At 45.3% G+C, this 19,702-nt stretch overlaps 1 protein-coding gene across 2 annotated transcripts in view; it reads left to right on the top strand.

Annotated features, from left to right (window-relative positions):
• The window catches only part of DNMT3A (DNA methyltransferase 3 alpha), a 177,412-nt gene that overhangs the window by 94,588 nt on the left and 63,122 nt on the right, over window positions 1-19,702 (top strand). For both annotated transcript variants that reach the window (XM_044663760.1, XM_044663761.1), the window contains exons 4-6: window positions 7,442-7,709; window positions 15,361-15,407; window positions 16,451-16,597. In XM_044663760.1, coding sequence (XP_044519695.1) covers window positions 7,442-7,709; window positions 15,361-15,407; window positions 16,451-16,597 — 462 coding nt within the window. The remainder of the gene's footprint in view (window positions 1-7,441; window positions 7,710-15,360; window positions 15,408-16,450; window positions 16,598-19,702) is intronic.

Raw genomic sequence — 19,702 nt, forward strand, 5'->3', positions numbered from 1 at the left:
TGTCAGGGGCCCCTGTCTTTTATAGCTTTTCCATTTCTTTTCTGTAAAGGTTTCCCATTTTAACCTCATTCATTGAAGTCTGGTGGATGCCCATTTGGAGGAGGACTATGGAGGTCCATAATAAACCAATGGAAAAGGAAGCTGCTGTGGCCTTTGGGGCACAATCCTTTTTTCATTCTTGAAACTCCAAGCCTGAGTTTTCCTCCTTTGAGTTTTCAGTTATAGGTCCATAGCTTTTGAGCTGAAAGGGACCTCAGAAGCCATCCAGTCCAGGTTCCTCATTTTGCAAATAAGGAAAATGAGGCACAAATAGGCTATGTCATACAGGTAATATCAGAGGCAGAATTTGAAACCCAGGTGCTCTGACATCAGAGCCAGAACCATGGTACATGACTATACCATGCTTATTCTTTAAAAACAAAACCAAAGAACTAAGCCTCCCTTCCTTTCCTTGTCTATTAGTGCAGAAACCATTCATGTGCTGATCCCACTCTGATCAGGTGGAAGCCTTGACCTATTCCATTTCTGACCAGGGCATTTTTTGCCTTTCCTTACTCAACCTGGTGACTTTCTCCTTCCTTTTGAACTCAACTTGGACACCAGAGCTGTTTAGCCTAATGAGGTTTGGAGCCCTCAGGCTCAAGAAATCCACCCACTTCAGCCTCCCTGGTAGCAGGGATTCCAGACATGTACTACCGGACCCAGATCTCTCTCATTCCCTCTCCTTTCCTCCCTCCCTCTCCCTCTTTCTCTCTCTCTCCCCAGGGTTAAATGACTTCCTCAGGATCATAGGTGGATTTCAACTCAGATCTTCCTGAATCCAAACCTGGTACTTTATCCACTGAGGCACTTAGCTGCTTCTATACTTCTCAATCCTATCCGCACTGAATGTTCTGTATGGGTTTTATTTTTGTAGCTATTATCTACAGACCCCAGATCACTCCCCTTTCTTCCTCAGTGTGTTCAATACCTGGCTGACAGTTTTTCTTTCCACCTCAACTCCTACCGTCATACTAGGAGATTTCAATATACATACTGATTCTCCTTCAGACTATCTAATTTATCTGCCTACTTATCTCCCATGAACTACTCCACTTCACCTGAATCAAACATAAAGCTGATCATATCTTTGATCTTGCCATCACCCATAAAAGGGCTACCTCCATGTTCAAGAATTTTGAAATCCCCTTATTTGACCATAATCTATTATAGGCTTTTCATCTCTCATTCTGCCTTTCTTTGCAAAACCCTCCACTTCATCTATACCAAGACCTCTAATCCCTTGACTCCTAAATTCTTTTCCAGATCATCTCCTCTTTATTAGCCACTCTTCTCCATCTTGAACCTCCTCTTGGTGAACCAATTCAATTCTTGAATCTTAGCCCCCTTATCATATCACTAATTATGCCCAGCCAAGACTCATCCTTAGATCACTCCCACCACTTGCCTTTACTTCTATTCACATACTACTGATCAACAATGGAGAAAATCACATTTTCTGCCTGGATTTGCTACAAATGTCTATTACACAACCTCAACTGGACTCTCATTGCTGCTAAGCAATCCAATAAAACTCCCTTATTTTTTTTTCTTTTTAAAATTTTTTCCATGGTTACATAATTTATGTTTTCTCCATCCCCTCATTTCTTCCCCACTCCCGGAGTTGACAAGCAATTCCCCTGGGTTATACATATACATTATCACTGGAGCCTATTTCCATATTATTAATTTTTGTAAAGGAGTAATCCTTAACCATTAAATTTTGTAAAAGAGTAATACCAAAACCCTAAATCACATATTCATATAAACAAGTGATAAATCATATATTTTCTTCTGAATTTCTACTCCCACAGTTATTTCTCTATATGTGAATAGCATTCTTTCTCTTAAGTCTCTCAGAATTGTCCTGGATCATTGCATTGCTTTTAGTAGCAAAGTCAATCACATTTGATTGTACCACAATGTTATAGTCTCTGTGTATAATGTTCTCCTGGTTCTACTTATTTCACTGTGCATCAGTTCATGTATCTTCCCAATAACTCCCTTATTAGCCTACTGTCCTTTTTGTCCCTCCTCCTGCACTCAGCTGAGAACCTTTTCTTCACATTTTATAGAAAAAAAATGAAGCCCCCCCCCCAAAAAAAAATTAAAGCCGTTTACCATGAACTCTTTCTTCTTCCTCATCTTCTATCATTTAGGCACCATCTTCCAATTTTTCTACCTTCCCCACTATTTCACATGAAAGAGTCATATACTTGTATAAAGTCCTTACTAAGGCTGACCTCTCTACCTCAAAGTAATTAATTCTACCATTCTAGAACATACCTCACACCTGGATTATTGCAATAACCTACTGGTGAGTCTGCCGGCCTCAAGTCTCTCCCTACTCCAATCTGTCTTCCATTCAATTACCAAAGGGATTTTTCTAAGCACAGGTTTGACCATATCATATCACACACAACAACAACAATAAACTCCATCAACTTCCTATTGCCTCCAGGAGCAAATACAAAAATTTCACTTTGGCATTAAAGATGATTCATAACCCTAGCCTCCTTCCTACCTTTCCATTCTTCTTATATCTTACTCCTCAACACATACTTTTTGGATCAGTGACATTGGCTTCTTGGCTGTTCCATAAACAAGACACTCCCATCTCTTAGCTGTAGACATTTTCTCTAGCTAGTTTCATGTACCTAGAATATTCTCCATCCCTTGCTTTGAATACTGACCTCCCTAGCTCCCTTTCAGCCCCAACTAAAATGCTACTTTCTATAGAACCCTTCCCTAAACCCTCTTAATTCCGATGCTTTCCTTCTGTTAATCATCCCCTATTTATCCTGAATATAGCTTGTTACCTATATTTTTGTTTGTCTATTGTCTCCTCCATTAGATTTTTAGCTCCTTTAGGACAAAGAATGTCTGCCTTTTCCCTCTTTTTGTATTCTCGGAACTTAGCACAATACCTAGCACATAGTAGGGACTTATTAAATTTACTGATTGATTTTATTCCAACACATATCTATTCTCCAATGGTATCACCATTGGGCTGGTAGTAAAGAAAAGAAAGCTTAAAGAAATTAGGATTTTACACCTTTTGTTTTATTTTTTAATCAACTTGTTTTTCCCCTAGTTGTAAACTCTTTTCTCCTCTGGACTTTCATAATATTATCTTGTGGACTTGACATACTCTGTTATCATTATCTATTTCTTTGTATAAACCCTTACCTTCTGTATTAGAAGCAATACTAAGTATCAATTCTAAGGCAGAAGAATGGTAAGGACTAGCCAATTGGGGATAAATGATTTGCCCAGGGTCACACAGCTAGCAAGTATCTGAGGTCAGATTGGAACCAAGGAACCCATTGTGTTACCTAACTATCCCTATCATGATCTATTTACATTTTTTCCTTCCTCCTTCCTGATTGTAAACTCCTGGAAGCAGGGAAATGCCTTATGGATTTTGAGATTACCTTCAAGTTGGACCTAGCACCCTCCATAAATGTTTGTGGAATCAATGACTGATTCTTTTTTCCCACCTTTTCCTTTACCTACTCACTTTCTCTAGCTCCAGATTAGACAGCAGTAATCAATCTGAAAATCTTAGCTCTAGAACAGACCTTAGAGATGATCTAGTTGTGAGTGAACTGTTTGTCCTTTATGGGAACCAAGGTGGTCCAGTGGGGGGAAAAAAACCCTTTCTCTGGGCCTCCATTTTGCCATCTGTGAAATGAGGGATCTGAAATCTCTGAGGCCCTTTCTCTCTCTTAATCCTATGGTAGTTGAAATGATCTATTATTACTTATATCTGTAAAGTCTTTTCTATTCTAACTCTTAAGATTCTAGAAAAGTCAGGTTTTTGCTGGTGGAGGTAATGGGAAAGCCCTAGACTTTTGTAACTATTTCCCAAGTCTCTTAGGTTCAAATGTCTCCCTCCCTCCAATCTATCTTATATAGCCTTGCCAAATCAGTCTTCTTAAAACAAAGCTGCCTTCCCTGCCCCCAAACCTTTAGTGGCTCCCTATTGCCAAATTAATTAAAAGTTCAGACTTCTCAGCCCAGCATGCAAGGTTCTCAACAGTCTAGCTCTAGCCTTATTTTTCCAGCTTCTTCTCATTACATTTCCCTTCTCTCCAACTTAGTTGAATAACTTGCCATGCCACCAACAAGTCCACAGGATTGGGGATTCAGGGGCCACTTTCTAACTGGTAACTGTAGTAGAGAATGGAGAAATCATCTCAATAGGTAGGTCATTGTCATTACCAACCCTATGCCTATACATCTGATCTGGAGCTCTAAGGCAAGAAGGGTCCTTCTCAACTTCTCAACATCCTCTCCTTTATTTGATTGAAGACAAAACTTTGTCAAGATAATTGTGGAGGGGCTGCCTTTTCAAAGCAGGTAGCACTAGGTCCCCTCTCACGTGCCTGTTGAGTTCTTTACATTCTCCTTTGCTGCATCATCATCCATGCTTCCATCCTCTCTTTATGGCTGTACACCAGGGTCCATCCTGCCTGCCCTCTTTTCTTTCATTATATCATTACCTTCTCTCTTAGTGATCTCAGCCTCGGAGAGGTTCAATTATTATCTCTGGACAGAAATATACATATTTGACCACACACACCCCCATTTCTCTAGAGCACCAGTCTTACATCATCAGCTGCCTGCTAGACATTTTCATTTGAATGCCTCTTAGTCATATCAAACTCAGCACCTCCAAAACAGAACTCATTATCTTTCCCCTGAAACCTAGGTTTCTTCTTAACTTCCTTATTTCTGCTTAGAGTACCACCATGTTTTGTCACCCAACTTTGCTTGACTTTTCACTCTTCCTTATCACCCTGAATCCGTCAAATCTTGTCAGTTTTACCTCCATGACATCTCTTGAATCTACCCTCTTCTCTCCATTCTTATGGTCACCACCCAAGTTTGGGCCCATGTCATATCTCACTCATATTATAAGGATTATTATAATAATACCCTTCTTTTTTCCCCTTCAAACCCTTATCTTCTGTCTTAAAATCAATACCATACATTGTTTCCAAGGCAGAAGAGCGTTAAAGGCTAGGCAATGATGGGTTGAGTGATTTGTCCAGGGTTGCACAGCTAGGAAATGTCAGAGGCTAGATTTGAATCCAGTATCTCCCATCTCCAGGCCTGGGGCTGTATCCACTGAGTCACCTAGCTGCCCCCAATAATAGCTTTCTCATTGGTCTCCCTGCTCCAAGTGTCACCTCTCAATGTATCTTCTACTCCGCTGTCATTGGCCTGCTTCATAAACACCATTGGCTCCCCATTGGCTTCATGATAAAACGAGCTATTTTTTAGCCTCTTTTGTTTGGAAGAATAGGGGAGGTGATGCTTAAAGTCCTTTGCAATTGGATTCCAACCTTTCAGTTCAGTTCAATAAATAAAGAGTTGTTGCTGATCTGATTTCTCATTATCAGCCTGCCCCCACCACCACCACCATGAAATTTGGGCTCTCCCTCTGTGTCCTCTGTGTTCCTCATTCTATCTCCCACCTTTCTGCCTTTGCTCAGTTTGTTTCTCATCCCTGGAATACCATCTCTTGTCACCTCCAGGGAATGCTGTACCACCTCATCTCTGGCTTTGAAAATCCTTAGCTTCCTTTGAGGCTCCAATCAACTGCCACTACCTATAGGACATCTTTCTGGATTTCTGTCTCCTCAGTCAATTGTTTAGTGTTCTACCCAAAGTACTTTTTATGGGTTTTGTATTTGTCTGTGTATGGGTTTGGGATCCCCCACCTTTAATAGAATATAAGCTCCTTGAGGGCAAGGATTAGTTTCCATTTTGTCTTGATGTCAGATTAATTCACTGATTTGTTGGCCCCCTGAGGGAATGAGATTATGATTTTAATAGGTGGGATAGATGTAAGAAAGCAGCTAGGGGACAGCTAGGTGACTAAGTGAACCAGGGAACCATACCTGGAGACAAGAGGTCCTGGGTTCAAATTTGGACTCAAGACACTTCACCACTATTACCTAGCCTTCTATTGCTCTTCTGCCTTGGAGCCATTTCACAGTATTGATTCTAAGATGGAAGGTAAGAATTTTTGAGAGAGAGAGAGAGAGAGAGAGAGAGAGAGAGAGAGAGAGAGAGAGAGAGAGAGAGAGAGAGAGAGAGAAGGAGAAGATAGGAAGATGCCAGGTGAAAAAAGGGTAGTCCTGGGGACAGCTGGGTGGTTTAGTGGATTGAGAGCCAGACCTAGAGATGGGATGTCCTAGATTCAAATTTGTCCTCAGACACATCCCAGTTGTGTGACCCTGTACAAGTCATTTAACCCCTAGCCCTTACCACTCTTCTGTCTTAGAACCAATACAAAGTATTACAAGGTTAAAAAAAAAAGAAGCAGAAGAGACTCCAGAGATCATGTAGCTGAACCCCTCTATTTTACAGGCAAGAAAACTTGGGGCCAGAGAGATTAAACTACTAACCCAAGCTACCCCAAACAGTAGGTAGCACTGTCATATCCCCTCACTCCAGATCCAAAGCTTTTCCCACTCTATCCTGTTAACTCTAGAAGGAGACGCATGGGGGTGGAGAGGCAGAGAGAGAGGCACAGTCAAGACCCTGGCCTAGGTGGGGAGCCCTGAAGTTGGCTTGAGAGGCACACTGCTCCCTTAATGGGCATTGAGAGTATGGCTTGGGGACGGTGACTCCAAGCTGGCAAACTTGGCACTATCTAATGCTTTCTTATGTTTCTTTCTTTCATCTGCTCTGATACTGAGGATAAATATTACCTAGAGAATCCTTTGGCCTGCCTTTAAGATCCTGGAGGCCCCCAGGTCCCAATGGTCTGAGTAGCAGTAGGTGTGTGGAGGTGCTGTTGACCCTGCCTCTAACCCTTTGAAGATTTCTTAGGGATAAGAACAGCTTTAATGCAACAGGTGATACCAGGGAGATTTCCACCCCCATCTCTATTCACCCCCTGTCGATCTAGATAGCTCTGATTTTAAAGGACTGTGGGGCGGGGGCTGTGCTGGGTGCAGCTGAGTTAATTGATTTGGGGATCAGAGAGGCCCTTGGGTAAGCCCCTTTATGGGACAGCTTAGCTTTATGGCCCTGACCTCCCTACTCTCCCAGGCAGTTAATCATTGCCTAGACCTGGGGCTTGGCCTTGAAAAGGTGAAGAGAAGGGAGGGTCCCAAGCACTAAAATTAGAAGGGAGAACACCAGAATCCAACTGAGGACATTCCAAGCCACTTGGAACTGGCCTAAGAGGACAGAGTGAGTGTTCTAATAGTCCAGGAACCATTGGACTTGGCTTAGAATCCGTGTGTTGGGAGGCCTTAGAGTCACACGAGGAGCCCCTGTACTTTTGGTAGGTGTCAAGATTATGAATGCCCGTTGGTAATGTGTTACCGTTTTGTCTGATAACTTGCCATGTTGTTTTTTTTCTTCTTTCTCATCTCTTAAGGTGGAAAACAGCGACACCCCTAAAGAAGTTGCCCCAACTTCAAAGTCCCCCTCCATGGCTCAGGACACCGGTCCTGCAGAGCTGCTGCCCAATGGGGATGTGGAGAAGCCCAGTGAGCCCCAGCCAGAGGAAGGGAGCCCGGCGGGGCGAAAAGGTGGAGCTCGGGCTGAGGGAGAGGCAGAGGCAGAGAGTGCGCCTGAAGCTGCCCGCACCCTGGAGAATGGCTGCTGTACCCCCAAGGATGGGCAGGAAGCCCCTGTGGTGGGGGGTGAGTGTGAATCTGAGTCGTATGTCCCTCTTAGTTTCTAATTTTTCACAGGACTATTTTTAAGGAGTTAGGGTGAGGAATCTTGATGAGGCCTGAGGGGTGGATCCAGCAATGAATCAGGAATTAAGAACAAGAAGGAGCCAACAGGATGGGGCTTGAAAAAGTTGCCAAGGATCTGGTCCATCCCTCTTCTCTGCATTCTAGGAAAGGTTTGGGTGCCAGGTACATTGAAAGGCCCAGTGTTTGGGGAGAGCTGGTGTAGGAAGATACTTCATCTATCCAATTGCTCTGCTTTCCTAGCTCTTGGCCTTGGGTGGAGCTGCAAAAGTTGAGGGCCCTTGTATCCTTTCCCAGCAAAGATGCTTCGAGCCTACTGTACTTGGGATGTGAGTTTATTTGGCTGGAAAATGAGAAACTAAGTGGTTGGAAGGGTTAGGAGAGGAAGGATTGTACTTGGCAGACCTAAGAGAGTCCTAGAATCATAGGAGTTTGTGACGCCGGCTCTTCCAGTCGTGGCTGAGTTCAGGGGGCTGAATGTTATTCCCTCCTGCTAGCTGCTCCACTTTACGAAATTCTAGACTGTTGCCTCCATTTCCCTTTCAGGTTAAACCAACTCACTTCAGGGCAGAGCTGTAGAATCATTAGGCATTTGCATGTTGTTTTGCCTAAGTACAATTCATTTTTAAGAAGCCCTCATTAAAGGTATATAAGATGAAAAAAGTAAATTAAATGCGTGTAATCCACTATAGATGTATCCAAAAGAGAAGATACTGTGACTCTATGTCTTTCCAAAAAATTAACAAACTTAATCACATTCCAGATTTAGGAAGACTGAGGCCATGGAAAACCAGCTCCTTACAACTTCCTGGGTCCTCTGGCCCCATTCTCAGCCTTCCCACTTGTTTTCCCTTTAAAAAGAAGTATCCTTTCTTAGTGGATTAGGAGGGAGCACTTATTTTCCTTTAGAGAATGGAATCCTGGCAGGCAAGGAATCCCTCAGATCAGGGGTCAGCTACCTTTTTGGCTGTGAGAGCCATAAACACCACATTTTTAAAAATGTAATTTCGTGAGAGCCGTACAGTGCTCACAGTGTGCACTCCTGTAACAGCGCCTGAAAAAAAAATGGACTTTGGCTCCTGCAGAAAGAGCCATACGTTGCCGACCCCTGCCTCAAATTATGAATTGAGTCAGAGAGAAGGGAGCTATCCTGATGTCAGCTTTTTCATAGTCTTAAATGGGTATGGAAAAGGTTTTAGTGGAAGAGAGCCTGGAAAGAGTGTTGGGAGGAGACCTTGGTGATTTGGAATGGTTGCTGAGCCCTTCCTTGGGCAAAGGAGAGCAGGAGCCTGGCATCACTACTCTGGATTACTAGATTTGGAGTGCGAGGACCTGGGTTCAGATCTTACCTCTGCTATTCCATGTGCCTGTCGGCATGATACTCAAAGCATAAAATAATGGGATCGGAGGACCTTGAGTTCAAGTCCCAACTCTGTAATCTGTGTAACCATAGGCACTTATCATCTGTGAGTCTCAGTTTCCCCAACTGTATAATGATGGATTTTGATTAAATGATCTCTCAATACCTTCCTCCCCCACCTGCTCCTGGGGTCTCAGTTCTTCCCCATCTCTTAATTGAGAGTAAGATGTGATTTCTAATGGGCCATCTCATTCCCAGTCCTAGGATCTTTTTTTTTTTTTTTTTTTTTTTTTAACCCTTGTGCTTCGGTGTTCTGTCTCATAGCTGGGAAGAGTGGTAAGGATGGGCAATGGGGGTCAAGTGACTTGCCCAGGGTCACACAGCTGGGAAGTGGCTGAGGCCGGGTTTGAACCTAGGACCTCTTGACTCTAGGCCTGACTCTCACTCCACTGAGCTACCCAGCTGCCCCCCAGGATCTTTTCTAACTTCTCTGCTATTTTATTTGCAGAGTCCCAGATGTATTTACTAAAGTCTTCCTGTTGTGGAGCACCATTTTGCTAGGATTAATGTAGGCTCCGAGCCAGGAGGCAATTCTGTGATCATGTTGACCTTGGCAACTTTTTTCTTCATTGTATGTGTTTTGAAGAGTGGTTCCCAGTCTTTTCTGTATCTCTACTCCCAAGGACTCCCAGAATCCTTGGCCTCCTTTTTGGCTTGGTGCTAAGGATTTTAGGAAGCCATGCTCAGGCCTTCCTTTCCATTCTCTTCCTGAAAGCAGAGCTCTTAGAGCTGCCACTGAGAAAGACGTGGGGAAGGGAAAAGAAGAGAAGAGAAGAGAGTAAGCTTTTGTGGGAAAACTTATTATGTATATGTCAGACCCTATGCTAAATGCTTACTTCTTTTTTTTTTTTTTGTCCCATACTTTCCGTCTTAGAATCATTAATGTATATTGGTTCTAAGGCAGAAGAACAGAATGGGCTGGGCAATGGGGGTTAAGTAACTTACCAACAATCACATAGCTAGGAAGTGTCAGATTTTAGGTCAGATTTGAACCCAGGCCCTCCCATCTCTAGAACTGACTCTCAATTCACTGAGCCACCTATCTGTCCCCTAAATGCTTATTACAAATATTATCTCTTTCAGTTCTAATAATCCTATCAGGCATTCTCCCCATTCTACAGATGAGGAAACTGAGGCACAAAAGAGGTTAAATGACTGGCTTAGGATCACATAGCTAGTAAATGTCAGATCTTCCAGGTCCAGCACCCTGGCCATTGTGCCACCAGCTGCCTCAAAGGCTGAGCTGTTCTCTGTTCTTAATTTGCTGTGGGATTACTAAAGGTCATAGTGGAGTAGGTTGAATGTTTGGAAAGTGGGAATCACTGAGCCACTGCAGAGATGTTTAGGCTTTGTGTGGGGTTATTATTGACATGTTGGTGGTTATGTGGTGAATTGTGGCGTTGTTGAGGTATTGAAATAATCACATTTTGACAGCATCCTGAGTTCTTAGAATTAAAGAATGTTTTCTGAAAGCTGGAAGCAACCTTAGAGATCATCTTGTTCATTCGTACTGGCCAAAAAATTTGCCTAAAGTCTCGTAGCTAGTTAGTGGCCAAGCAGAGGGATTAGGAGATGGCTCTCTTGATCTCTGTGCTCAGGACACTTAACCACAATCCCACAGGATCTCTCCTAAAGCCTTTCTGTAAGGCTCTTGGAGGAGGGTTGACCAATGGGCCCAGGCATCCTTTGTTGCTCATCTATCCAAAAACCAATTGGTGATTGTCAAGGAAGGTTTGAGGGCAACATTTCCCAGCGTACCCAGGCATTGCCTGTCAAGCTAGGGATCTTAGGTCTAGAAAGGACCAATGTAAGAATAGGGAAATAGTCTAGAAATGAATCTGGGACCTCTGAAGGAGAGATCCTCCACTGGGAGGCGCCAGAGCCATTATTTGGGCAGGTAGGAACTTCCTAGCTGACCCCTTCATTCCTAGCCAGTGAAATAGTTGGGGTCCATGCAGAATGCTGACTAACACCAGGGCACATGTTACTACTTCACAGAGGCTGGCCTAGTACTATCTCCGCCTTCTTGATCTAGTAACATCTTAAACAGGCTTAGAGTGGTCCTTCCCCAGGCCCTCCATAGAACTCGCTCAATTCCCAGGCTGATCTCAGAACCAAGCTCCAATTCCTGGTACCCCCATAGGGCTTGAACTGATAGTGGGTCAGATTAATCAAGTATCTAAAAAGCAGATCCACCTGAGACTCCCCTGGACCCCAAGGGTCAGAACTAGAAGGTAGATAGATGTGAGAGAGGAAGAAAAAGTCCTTCTAGCCCATACCAAGTCTATCATGTTTGTTGAATGCTGGTATCAGGCTAGAAATGACCCCTTTTGTCCTGAGGAGGAAGGGATATGTAAACACAGGTATCTTTACATTAAGAAAGCTAGAGTGGAGCAGCCAGGTGGCTCAGTAGATAGAGAGCCAAGCCTAGAGACAGGAGATCAAAGCTGACCTCAGATGCTTCCTTGCTGTGTGACCCTGGGCAAGTCACTTAACCCCCATTGCCTAGCCTTTACTGCTCTTCTGCCTTAGAACTAATGTTTAGTATTAATTCTAAGACAGAAGGTAAGAGCTGAAAAAAGAAAATGGGGGGGGAGGGAGGAAGCTAGAAGCCCAAGACAAAGGAGATTTGTAGTTCTGCTGTGTACTGACCTGGTCAGAACCTCCTTGGGTATTGTGTTGATTTCTGGGTTCCACATTTTATGAAGGATATTGATAAACAAGGGGACATTCAGAGAAGGACGGTCAGGGTGGAGGGTGAACTAGAGAATCCTGCCACACAAAGAGGGGTTGAAGGAACTGAAACTATGCATCCTAGAGAGGACTCAGGGGGTGACATGACAGATGTCTTCAAGTAATTGAAGGGTTGTCATGTGGAAGGATTAGATTTGCTCCGCTTGGCCCTAGAAGGCAAGATTAGGAACGCTGGGTAGAAATAACCAAGAGGCAGGTGCACAGTGTTTGGTGCTTAATAAATGCTTGTTGACTTGAGGCAAGGAAAAACTTCCAAATAATTAGAGCTATTAGGGGTAGCCAATTTCCCTTCACTAGATGCTTCTAGGGCTAGGCAAAGACCACTTGTTATCAGTGTTACAGAAGAGGTTCCAGGTTAAGTATTGGTTGGGTTAGATGGTATCCGAGGACCCTGCCAGCTCTAAAGCTATTGTTTATGATCAGGGACATCTGGGGAGGGAAGAAAGTGGGAGAATTTATTAGAGGATAAAAATTCTGACTGGGGTGGAGTGGGGTGAAAGGGAACCCTTTAGAAAATTTTTTAGGGGAGTAGCTAGGTGATTTAGTGGATAGACAGCCAGGCCTAGAGATGGGAGGACCTGGGTCAAATCTGACCTCAGACATTTTCTAGCTGTGTGACCCTGGGGAAGCCACTAACCCCAATTGCCTCGCCTTTACTGCTCTTCTGCCTTGAAACCCATGCTTAGTACCAATTCTAAGACAGTAGGTAAAGTTAAAAAAAAAAAAAAAGAAAGAAAGAAAGAATTGATCTAAAAAGAAGACCTGACATTTAGTTGGTGGCCAAGACCACCCCGGGAGTGGGTAGGAAAAGTTTGGGATCTTAGTTAAAAAAAAAAAAAAAAAAAAAAAAAAAAAAAAGAATATGGCTATAGAAACCTGACTGACCTTGCTCTAAGGCCTGGATCCAACACAGATGCGGTGTCAGAGTCTTCCTGTAAATCCCCCCAGCTGTACCCAAGTGACAGCTGGTCTCGGGTCCCACTGGGGCAGAGCTGGGATTACCGCTCAAGACTTTCCAGGTCGAAGGGTCAGTGGCCCAAGAAGAGAGTAACCAAAGCCCTTCCAAGCCCTGTCCCTTCTAAATCTGAGAGGAGAGGCCGGGGCCCCAGCCAGTGTTCTGGCTGAGAGGCAAGGGAACTGTGGGATGACCCCCGAAGGGGAAGGAAATCTTCTAGGAGGCCCATGCTGAAACCAGAGGAAAAGTCAGGGAGACTGCTGTGGTTAGAGTGAGGGGAAGTAAAACAGGACAAGGGAGAAGCAGATAAACTGGGGGGAAAACCATAAAACTCTATGAGGATGAAAAGTCACTTAAAGAGTTTCAAAACATCCACCACACAATTCACCTCCACCTTCCCCACCCTGCTTCCCCCACTGCCTACCCTTGCCCATGGTAAACACACACATTCTTTCTTACTCCCTTGTATGCTCTTATCCTCCAGGCTCAGCACCGCTTCCGGAGCAGAGACCAAGGCAGTTTGGTGGGGTTCCATTCTCCCATTGTGTATTTCTTGACCTTCTTCCTCTGTTCTCCCACCCCAATCTTTTTTTTTTTTTTAACCCTTATCTTCCATCTTGGAATCAATACTGTGCATTGGTTCCAAGACAGAAGATCGAGAAAAGCTGGGCAATGGGGGTTAAAGGACTTGACCAGAGTCATGCTGCTAGAAAGTATTTGAGGCCAGATTTGAACCCACAAATTCCTGTCTCTGAACCTGGCTCTCCATCTGCTGAGCCACCCAGTTGGCCCTGGTATAGTGAATCTTAGCTTGTTGGGGTCAGGAGACTATGGATGTGTGAGGGCTTTGGCAGATGGATATATGAAAGGAAGAGGTTTAGGGACCAGAGAGGGAGTAGCCAGGAACATTGGTGGGAATTTAGATGGAAGAAAGAACCCCATGTGGAGGTGAGAGGGTGGGAGAGATCCCTGTGGGAGAAGAGTTGGTCTCCTGCTTCAGAGCCACAAATATCAAGAGGGGACCATTTTGTTGTGTTTGGGGCTTCTTAAACCTGTCGCCCTTCTCCATCCCGGCAGCCTTCCTATCCTACTGAGCTCAGACTTCTCCTCAAATAGTCTTACTCTCTGAAAGAAAGCCATGAAGGCCCCTAAGTGGGAACTGAGGGGACTGAGCCCCTGGCTGGAGACTCAAGACGAGCAAATCACCGAGTCCTGAAGCCAGCTGGTTGGATTGAGGGAGAAAGGCCTGGGAGGGAGGAAGCAGCAGCCTCGCTGTGAGAGCGGCACTTAGCCTTGCTCCAGAGCCAGCTCCAAGGCTGGGCCTGGGAAGGGCAGAGAGGTGGCCCGGCCTGCCCTGGGCCCCTCCAGATTCCAAGGGAACCTTCCCCTCTGAATTTTGACCAGCGGAGAGTGACCATGCTCTAATGAGGAAGCGGCTCCAGTCGCTGAGGTTCTTTGGCTACTGCTGATATTTGGAATCAGATTTCTCAAAAACCTGGATGGATCAGCAAGGGAAGCCCGTTGGGCGGTCTGAGAAAGAATTCAGGCCGGAAAGAATTGCTGGGAGCCATTTGTCAAAAGAGCAAAACAAATGCTTGGGGGACTTGGGCTACAGAATGATAGGATCTACTCCTAGCTTCCAACTTTAGGTAGAATAGAATATTTTAAAATATATATGTTATAAAATACAAAGACTGTTTCATTCCGTAGTCCCAGAGAGCATGGGACGGTGGGGAAAAGGGCTGGATTTAGAGTCCGAGGACCTGAGTTCAAATCCTTTCTCTGCCACTTCTGTGACATAGGGCAGATTTCTTCAGCCCTCCAGGGTCGGTTTCCTGGTTGGTAAAAGCAGAGCCACTGGCTTCGGGGGCATCTGAGCTCTCTTCTACAATATCTAGGGTGCTAGATCTCATGCCAGCGGGCAGCAGAGAGGAATGTGGAACCAGGCCTCTTGACTTCCAGTCTCTTTTCCCTACATGGTATGTGCAAGAGTATGAACATCGATCATGAGAAGGGAGAGAACCCAGACTCACGGAGGAGCAGCCGGCTCAGGCCTCCTCTAAAGAGCAATGGGCCTCGCCATCCCCTCCGGAGCCCCTGGGAAGAGCAGGCAGGGGCCGAGGCCCTCCCCTGGCCTTTCCTGCCCGCTCCCACCTTGGTCCTCCCCTCGGCGCACCTGGGAAGCGAGAAGCGGTATTTAGAGCCGCTCTGTCTATGGAGGCAGCCGATGCACAGGAAACCACACTCGGGTCTTAGCTCCAAACCCCTCTGCGGGGCCTGCTTCTAGCTCGTGGGGGAAGGGCAGGCCGGGGGGACAGAGGGAGGCCTCCGGGAGGCCGGGGGGACAGAGGGAGGCCTCCGGGAGGCCAGGGCCGCCGGGGTACGGTCCTAGGCTTCCTATCTCGTGCCAGTCCCGGGGGGAGTGAGCATCAGGTAGATGAACCCTCGCTCTTCTCTCTCCACAGGCAAAGAAGAAAAGGAAGAGACCAACTTTGATTCTGTGAAAATGGAGGCAAGTATTTGCTCCCAACTCCTAAGGGGGTCTGATCGTGAGAAGGGCCTTTCCTTCTCTGGCCTCCGGTCTTGGTGGGGCCTAGTGAGGCCCGGGAGGAGGCCCACACACGGGGCCGCCATTTTAGACAGGATGGGACTGACTCTGCCTTCCCCGTTCCTCATCACTCCGTGGGAAAGGGGGGAGGGCGAGGGCCATGGTGTGGAGCTCATGGCCTGGGGTTCAAATCTTGTCTCCATCCTCTCTTACCTGCGTGGGAAGGCCCCTTGGCGTCTTCCCGGCTAAAGCCCGGCAGGCCTACAATCGGACTTCTCTGTTCTCTCCTAATAATAATAGCAGTCATAGCGAGCATTTCTAGAGTGCTTAAAAGTCAGCAAAGCGCTTTACAAACAGCATCTCATTTTATACAGAGAGGTGGGTACTCATATCCTCCTTAGAGGTGAGAAGTCCGAGGCTGAAAAAGGGAAAGAGATGCTCTCCTTTCCCAGCTCTTAGGCATCTGCACAAAGTTCCTCATCTGTAAAGATGGTGGTGGAGGCAGCAGTGGTGGTGAAAGGCATTTTATAGCACTTGAAAGTCTGCAAAATGGGGCTGCTGGGTGGCTCAGTGGACTGAGAGCCAGGCCCGGAGAGGGGAAGGCCTGGGTTCAAATCTGGCCTCAGACACTTCCTTGCTGTGTGACCTTGGGCAAGTCACTTGACCCCCATTGCCTCACCCTTACTGCTATTCTGCCTTAGAACCGATACATAGTATGGATGCTTTAAAAAAAAAAAAAAAGGAAAAAGAAAAGAAAGTCTGCCAAATGCTTCGCATGTGTTATCTGAGCCAAACCTAACCCTTGGAGTTAGTGTTTCTCTAGAGGAGCTTGAGGCCCAAAGTCTAGGTTTCTGGTCCCCAAGTCACAGTCATCCTTTTTGGCAAGGACTTCCCAGGCCCTTCTCTATGTATACTCTGGCCGTAATGAACCCTGTGAGAGCCAGGGGAGAAAGTGCCCAAACCTTCCTGAATATCTGTCTGTCTGTGTGCCTCTGTCTCCTTCCCAGGGAGCTCGGGGCCGGTTACGGGGAGGCCTGGGCTGGGAGTCCAGTCTTCGACAGCGGCCCATGCAGCGGCTCACCTTCCAGGCCGGGGATCCCTACTACATCAGCAAACGCAAGCGAGATGAGTGGCTGGCACGCTGGAAAAGGGAGGTAAGGCGGCCCAGGGCCATCCTCATTCCACGGTCCCCTTCCTCTCCCAGGGCCCCGAGTGGGCCTGGAATATGGAACATCTCTTTCTGTGTCCCAAGTGCTGTTCATTCCGTGGCCCCCTGCCCTTGCCTCCCCAATCCCCGGCGCCCAGCGCAAAATATCCCCCACATTTTCCTTTGGCCTTTTGTCTGGGTTCCTCCGATTGCGCTCTACCTCGTGTTCCACTGAATGAATGGCACCGAACCCTCCAGCGATGATGATGATGATGATGATGATGATAACAATAATCATAGCTAGTATTAAATTAAATTAGTTAATAATCGTAGCCAGCGCTTTAAAGTTTGCAAAGTGCTTTAGAAACATTTCATCGTAACCTCACTGCAGCCACCCAGGGAGATCTGGAGGTGCTATGACTGTCCACATTTTACAGATGTAGAACATATAAGTTCCTCGAAGGCAGGCTCTTTCTTGTTATTTTACCATATCTGTAATTTCATTAGTGCAAGAAACGCCCAGTGAGGAAATTCCCCTGCACTGAAGCAATTTAGCACCTATTCCTCAATTACATCTCAGAATGAGTTCCTCTGGGCCCTGAAGGGTAAGGGGGGGGGGGGCGCCTAATGTCTTGCCCTATGCAGGGAAGCCCCTGAACTCCAATCTTCAATGAATTTCTAATACCTTCAATGAAGGAAGCCGCTAGGTAGTTCAGTGGATATATAGCACTGGGTCTTGAGTCAGCAGACCCTGAATTCAAATCCAGCTTCAGACACTTACCAGCTATGTGGCCATGGACAAGCCAATTCACTCTGCCTCAGTTTCCTGATCTATAAAATGAGCTGGAGAGGGAAATGGCAAACCACTCCAGCACCTTTGCCAAGAAAACTCCAAAATGGGGAGTCTGACACAACTGGAAATGCCCAGTGTCCAGGGCCAGCTCTTTCCCCACAGCAGCCTAATGCCTCTGTCGTTTTTTTTTTAATCCTTGATTCTCTGGAGTCTGGCACAGAGTTAGGAATTTAACAAATTCTTCTAATAAATCATTTTTGTTTCATCGAACTGAATTTTCTTTCCGAGGCCCTATCCCTGACCCCTTCTTCAATTTAGTTGTTTTTTTCCCCCCAACACTGTTCCTTGCCTTACAAGTCTTAACTTATCACCCAGTTGGGTGACTTAGTCCCTGCCTCCCCACCCCCACCTCCACCCCCCTTACAAGTTATAACTTGGCTGGGAGGATGAGGAGTGCAATGAATGAATCAACAAAGCGGTTATACCCAGTGTAAAAAAGAGGAACTTGCTCACAGAATAAAGAAGCCAGAAGAGGGTGGGGTATTTTTTTCTTGCTAATTCAGTACTTTTCATTTATCAATAACCTGACTGAGTCTTAAGCCCTCTCTCAGGTCTTATTTCCTAGACATATTGCCTCCCTAGCACCCAGCCCTACCAGCCTTCTTCCTGGGCTGGTTGCAATGGTTTCCCCAGGGGCCTCTCTACCTCCACCTCCTTCTCCCTTCCTAGCTTTCCCCTCCCCCCTTGAGTCAGAAAGTCCAAACTCCTTAGCCTGGGCATTCCAACCCCCTTCCAGTATCTGGCCCCAGCCTCCCCTTTAAGCCTTATCTGCCTTTAAGCCTCTGCTGATACCCAAGTAATAGATAATAAATATTGGCTCATTGATTTCTGCACAATTGTGGCTTTTTTTTTTTTTTATCCAAAAGGGAGGAACTAAGGGGCACCACTGATGACCAAGAGCTATTGGGGCAGGAGGGGGAAGGGAGGCGTGGGGGCAAAGGGAAGGAAATTGGCTTCTGAGATTCAGGCTTTTCTTTTGGAATGGAAATGTAGATCTTCCTTCTGGAGAACCCAAGGAAAATGAATTTATTTATTCCTCCATCCCTGCCCTAAATCAATGGGCTTTTTTCAAATCTTTTCAACCCCTTTAGTTTCCCTCCTTTTCTCTGACCCTAGGCCTAGAAATCTGGGTCCTGAGGAAACTGAGGCCCTCCACCAACTTGGGCTAAGTCACAGCTGGGAATAAATCTGCCTTTGGCTTGCTTTCTGGGCACTGTATTTATTGGCGACTTAGGAGTTCAGTGTTTTGGCATGTTTTACTTTTTTTTTTTTTAATTTAATGATTCTTAAGCTAGGACGTATGCTTTTTGTTGTTATTGTTGCTGTTAATGCTTTGATAACTACTTCAACGTACTTTATTTCCTTTGTAATTTTTTTGTGTTTTATGCATTTAAAAACATTCTTCTGAGAAAGGGGCAATAGGCTTTACCAGACTGCCAAAGGAGTCACACACAAAAAGGCTGTCTGCAAAACGCCTGCCGTGGATGAAGTTAGCAGCTAGGTAGTTTAATGAATATAGCCCTGGACCTTGAGTCAGGAGGACCCGAGTTCAAATCCAGAAGACTAGCTGTGTGATCCTGGACAAGTCAATTCACTCTGCCTCGGTTTCTTCATCTGTAAAATGAACTGGAGAAAGAAATAGCTATCCACTCCAGTAGCTTTGCTAAGAAAACTCCAAAATGGGGGGGGGAGGGGGGGAAATCTGGCACAACTGAAAAATGACTCAACCACAACAAAGAGATGATATTCTTTATAAATTTGCAGGTGGCATAAAACAGAGAGGGAACTAATATGGACAATATAATCAGTATCTCAAGTGGCTAAAACAATAGGTCAAATTTTTTTACAAAGGAATTTAATAGGACTAAATATAAAGTTCTGAATTTGAATTTTAAAAATCAACCATGCAAGACAATGCGGGAAGAGTAACTAGAAAGCTCACTACATGAAAAAAATCAAGAGGTCTTAGTGGACTACAAGCTCAATGAGAGTCAGATATGTATGTCAATAAGATATGTACGATACGATACACTAATGTGTAGTATCCAGAATGAGAAGAAAGATCAGAGTATTTCTAGATCACTGTGTTCAGTTCTGGATGCCACATTGTAAGAACCACAGCAAGCTCAGAAATGTCTAGAGGAGACTAACTAGAATAGGGAGAAGGCTGAAAACCATGCCATACTCATCCAAGGATTACTGGTAGAAAACAGATAAGGTTTCTTCCAGAAAAGAAAAGACTTCATGGACTTAAGTAGT

This window comes from Gracilinanus agilis, chromosome 2 (assembly GCF_016433145.1).
Source record: "Gracilinanus agilis isolate LMUSP501 chromosome 2, AgileGrace, whole genome shotgun sequence".
NCBI lineage: Eukaryota > Metazoa > Chordata > Mammalia > Didelphimorphia > Didelphidae > Gracilinanus > Gracilinanus agilis.